The 5074-nt window shown below is 34.5% G+C and overlaps 1 protein-coding gene across 1 annotated transcript; it reads right to left on the bottom strand.

The window, feature by feature from the left end:
• On the bottom strand, nucleotides 3203-4748 carry LOC107629395. Its single transcript, XM_016332175.2, has 3 exons — nucleotides 4428-4748; nucleotides 3428-4331; nucleotides 3203-3268 (listed from the first exon to the last, which is right to left on the bottom strand). The coding sequence occupies exons 1-2, from the start codon at nucleotides 4567-4569 to the stop codon at nucleotides 3877-3879; spliced, it is 597 nt and encodes a 198-aa protein (XP_016187661.1). The 5' UTR covers nucleotides 4570-4748; the 3' UTR covers nucleotides 3203-3268; nucleotides 3428-3876.

The following is a 5074-nucleotide window of genomic DNA, read 5'->3' as shown; positions in this document are numbered from 1 at the left end:
CCTTAAACGCACTTTACTAAGCAAAGAGTGATGCACTTCTTGTTTATTAAACAAATCTTAGCTCTTCATTTATTATAATTTATATCAATAGTTCAAATTTAGAATTTAGGATTTAGGGTTATGATTTAGAGTTTAGGTTTATAGCTTAGGATTTAGGCTTTAGGGTGTTTTATTTTTGTTTTATCTTTAATAGCAAGTAAATTTTCATTGAGCGCTACGCTTCTGATTTTCTCCAAAATGGATTAGCATTTGTCGTCTTACTCATCATTCATATCAATGTTCAGTGCAATGAAATCAGGAAGATGAACAGCAACCTGGTTGTGATTGGGAAGACAACTAACGAGAACGATAAAGAAGACTTTGACAATGATGCTGATGATGATGACGCGGACAATGCTGACGAATCAGAGGGTGAAGAATTCGAGCAAGAAACCGGTTGAAGATCATGTTTGCATTTCATCAATGTTGATTGGACCCGAACAAATCATTGTACCAAGAAGTGGATCACATTCATATCATACTTTCTGCTATGTTTTTAGAGAATGGGTTAAAAATTTACCAAGTTGGACTTCTTGTTTGATGCACTAAGAGTAAGAAGTTCAGTGTAGATTTAATTGGGGTTTTTGATATTAGATTATGTTAAGATTTAAGCCCTTAGAATTATCTTGGTGCATGCATCATAGCATTGTCTATATTTATATGCTCTTTCTTATGCTTAATCAAACACCAATGAACTGAGAATACTGAAGTAGCATACTTGTTCTACTATTGATTAAAGTAATAAAATAAAAGATTAATTCCCATTGAGTTTATAATTTTTAAGATGTGTGATTCTTTTTTTTTTTTTTTTTTTTATCAATTTTCTCACTTATAAAAGAAAAGTAATCCTATAAAATTTGATTAGTCTAATGGTTAGTTTACTAGTTCGCTTAAGCAAGTGCTAGAGATTCAAATTCTGCCTTATGCATACTGCAATCTATTAGTCATTGATCTGTCACTTTGGGGATTACTCGAAAAATCAAAGTACCTAAACTACACGGCTGTGTAGGCTTACTTCACCCTACCTTGTTTGGATAAGTTTGCGCTTTTTTAAAACCAAACCATCTTCCCATACTAGTCCATTTCGTAATTTTAAAATGGAATGGTGCAAAAACAAACTGAGAAGGTTGTTTTGAGGGAAGCTCCTTGTTTTGAATATTTGATATTTCAAACTAATCCTTTTGCCATTGTTGTCCTTACTATGATGGAGTTGCTATGATTTTTGTTATTTTTATTTATTTGACAAGAATCCTTTCGGGTAAGAACGAAATCAAAAGAAACACTTAATTGTTCCCTTTGGTATCTCATTCATGTTTTGGTCTTTTTCTTCAAAAGAAAAAAAAATTCATCTTATATATATACAAAATTAAAAAGACTTGTCAACTTGACTAATTTTATATTGATTATTTTCTCACACATGAACAATAATAAAAATAAATAAGTATGTTAATACCTATTAATCTACTAGTGATAGTAGAATTTAGATGTCAATTTAATCAAGACTAAATAAATAAATAAATACTAAATAAAACATGGAGAAGACAATTCAATCGTTAAATGTGATTTGTGAACACACATTTGACATTTTGGATATGAACTATGAAGCAATGCTGAATAGACTTGGGTTTAACTTATTAGGCCTTCCCATAAGGGTTCAGGCACCCATGCTTCCACGTATTAACTCAAAAACTGAAAGGATCAACATCTCCACACAAAAGGATATATCTCCTCCATTGTAAACAATAGCCTCAAGATCAATAATAGTTTCACATTGAGAGAAATATCCAATATATCCATTTGACTCCACAAGCCAACTTAATAATAATAATAATAATAATAATAATAATAATAATAAATTTGAAAAGTAATAGTCATATGAATTTCATAAAAATGATTTAAAATTTGGTCACCTCTATTGACGTGCCTTTCATTATAATGCTTGCTATACTTATAAAAATAACTAAATTCTTATCTCAAATAAACATACACATATGACATAATTTTATGTGTGTAAGTATCAATATTTAGCTTACTAATTTAGCCATTAAAATTAATTTTATACTAAATATTAATAACTAGAATAAATTATTATTCATAAACTCAATTAAAATCTTAATAAAAATATATATCCAATTATTCTTTAAAATTTAAATAGTGAGATATGGTATTATTATTAATTAAAAGAAAAATTGAACACAATGAATAATAGTAGCTCCTTGAGGGTGTTGTCATGAGTAGCAAAAGGAAGACGATTTAATAGATAATCTAAGTATGATGACCATAGCGATCATAGACGTCTCTTTAAAATTAATATATTAGAAGAGTATTAAATAATTAAGTAAATACCTTTATGTACAGAGTATTCTAATCACATCATTAAAATATTTAATAAATTTATCCGAAAGTCCTGCACGGAAGAATAACTAAGCCAAAAATCCTCCCCTCTTCGTGGAAAGTAAAAATAATGTATTCCCACATGTGCCCTTGTGTTTTTTTTTTATTTTATTTATTTTAGGTACTTGGTCCTTGAGATCCCTTGTGGAAAGAAATAGTATATTTTCTTTCACCGCTCTCCCTTGAATTGTTGGCTTGTTGGGCCTTAGCAAAACTCAATGTGTAATTTATAACAAAAGCTTATTTTGGAGCCTCTGAATCCCAATAGCTTGGTTACTTTCGTCAATTCCGATATCTTTCTTTATCCGGAAAACATGGAGGGGTTATGTTCATGTTCCTTCTTCAATGCTTTCTCCATGATTTGATTTATTTATAGTCCAATCTTTATAAAAGAGTAGGGGTAGATTTAACTATTTAAGTGTGAACCCACCAAAGGAATATGCCCCAGCAATGATAATGCAGTTGAGGTCAAGTTGTCAAGTAACCCACCCTTGCTGACTTACTCCACCGGGCACCACCTCCACTATTCATTTCGTTCATCAATTTCATCATTAACTAATACCAATTTTTTTAATTTATTATCTCACAAAATTTATATCTTATTCTAATCCAAAATTATAAGCTTATGGTATCTTGATGGCTGGTGTGGTGTCCACATTGATTCCCTGTGTGTCTTTTTATGCATTTTTTTAAAGTTCCATAATCTACTAAGCTTGCAGCTGTGGGACAAGTTGCCCTAACAATTTCTTGAAGGTTCAATCCTCTTTTGTCCTCTTCCCAAACGCCACAAGCATCAATATCCGCCCCTTCAAACACACCAAACGCGATTATTGACCTGCAAATTGCAACGAATATTAACATAATCAGTTCACAAACAACGATAATCACAGAAACAATAAATTAAATACTTGAAACAAATAAACTAAACAAAAGCAAACAAAAATCACATGATTAAACGAACGGAATAATTGCATTTAGTTGAGGAAAAGCTTACCGGTAAATAATCAAATAATGAATTCACATCAACGAGCGTCGTTAAACGGAAGGAAAACCACCAAAAGCGGAACGCATAGGACACGTCACAAAAAATTGTGTCCGAATTAGATGGCTGTTTACGGTTACGGTAACGGACCCCTGACTGGTTCAGGGACAAATAATAGTTCCAAAGCCAATGAAGCCCAAGGAAGAAAAGAACTGAAGCTCGTTTAAAAAATTAGAACCTCAACCAGATCCAAAATTTTATCAAACTTAAAACTAAATAAAATTCTTCTTAACTCATCTCTCTCTATGTTTTCCTCTTTTCATTCATTTTTTTCCCTAATTTTTCTCGAGTCCTTTGGTATTTTTCATCATCATCGTCATATATATTGAAGAATCAGGTTCGTATTTGGATATTGTTCCTTAATCCTTGTATTTACTGTGCATAACTCTAAAGCTTCCGCTTCAATGGCAGTAATTACTGAAGCGAGATCCGTAATAAAGAAACCTAGGGCTTCCTTCTAGCTGGCCGTTGTAGCAACACGCTTTCGCCGATCCGTTACGGATCGGGACAGGACGGCTTTGGCGGACGACGCGATACGCCGCCACATGCGGCAGCGATTCTGCGGAGGTGTACGGAGATCTTGCTGGCGAGTGACTGGCGCTGGATGAAGCAGAGGAAGACAACGACGGAGACGACGTCGCCGGAGAAACCTTCTTAGACGATTTTGGCGGAAACAGCACGGCTCTGATCTTCAACGGATGAGGTAGTTTCGACGAAGCGCGGTCATATTCTTCGATTATGTGCGTCAGATCTTCGTCGTTGGTGACGGAGATCAAGGTTTCTAAGTCTCCGTTCGGCAATTGACACCGTAACGTCACAGACGAACCGCACAACTCTCCTAGCTTTACCAACAAGTCTGCACAACGCGAAACAGAAACAGTTAACTAACAATCATAGAAAAAAAAAAGACGAACACTGAAATTTGAGAGAGAAACAACGCTAGAAAACGAACCTGAGAAGCAAATGGAACGGTCCACGGTGAGGACTCTGGTGTGGCCACCGATGTAACGGAGCTCGCCGTCGGTAGCGCGTGGGAGGATCTTGCCGCCGTAGCTGCAGAGGAGCTTAATCGTACGGCCAGGACTCGTTTCCATGGCTTGCTACTCAGTTAGTTGGGAAACAGAAGAAGCTTAGAAGATTCTAGAAACAGAAAACTGAGAAGAACCTTTTTAGAAGAGAAGAGAGGAAGAGAAGGAAGCTTTTGTGTTCCTCTGGCTTTAGAGGGTTGGAGGCTTGGTGCTTGAAAACCCTGGGAAGTGATTTTGAGGTTAATTTATAGGGCCAGGAAAGCGAGGGAAGCCCACGCGTTTTGGCGTTATGCTTGTTGAGGCCCGCCATGTGGCGCCCACAAATTGATACTCAGCTTATTTACACCCTAAACTGCCTACTATTATTATGTCGAAATTTCCAGAAACAAATTATCAAAAAATTAGTAAAATAACAAAATATTTTTTTTTTTACCAAAGATATGAGACTCGAACTCGCAATTTTTTAATTGAGTATGGAGAGACTATGTCATTTGAGCTATTACTCATTGACAAAATATTAAAATAATTACCATTGAATTTATAAGTTTTATTATAAAATTTTACTATCTTA

Source organism: Arachis ipaensis, chromosome B03 (genome assembly GCF_000816755.2).
Source record: "Arachis ipaensis cultivar K30076 chromosome B03, Araip1.1, whole genome shotgun sequence".
NCBI classification, from domain to species: Eukaryota; Viridiplantae; Streptophyta; class Magnoliopsida; order Fabales; family Fabaceae; genus Arachis; species Arachis ipaensis.
This window is presented reverse-complemented; position numbering and strand designations above follow the sequence as displayed.

Bases quoted from the DNA above. Each gene is read 5' to 3' on its own strand.
- LOC107629395 (XM_016332175.2), bottom strand. From the start codon at position 4,569: ATGGAAACGAGTCCTGGCCGTACGATTAAGCTCCTCTGCAGCTACGGC. The intron at 4,332-4,427 runs GTTCGTTTTCTA...CGCGTTGTGCAG, and splicing joins CCGTTCCATTTGCTTCTCAG to ACTTGTTGGTAAAGCTAGGA.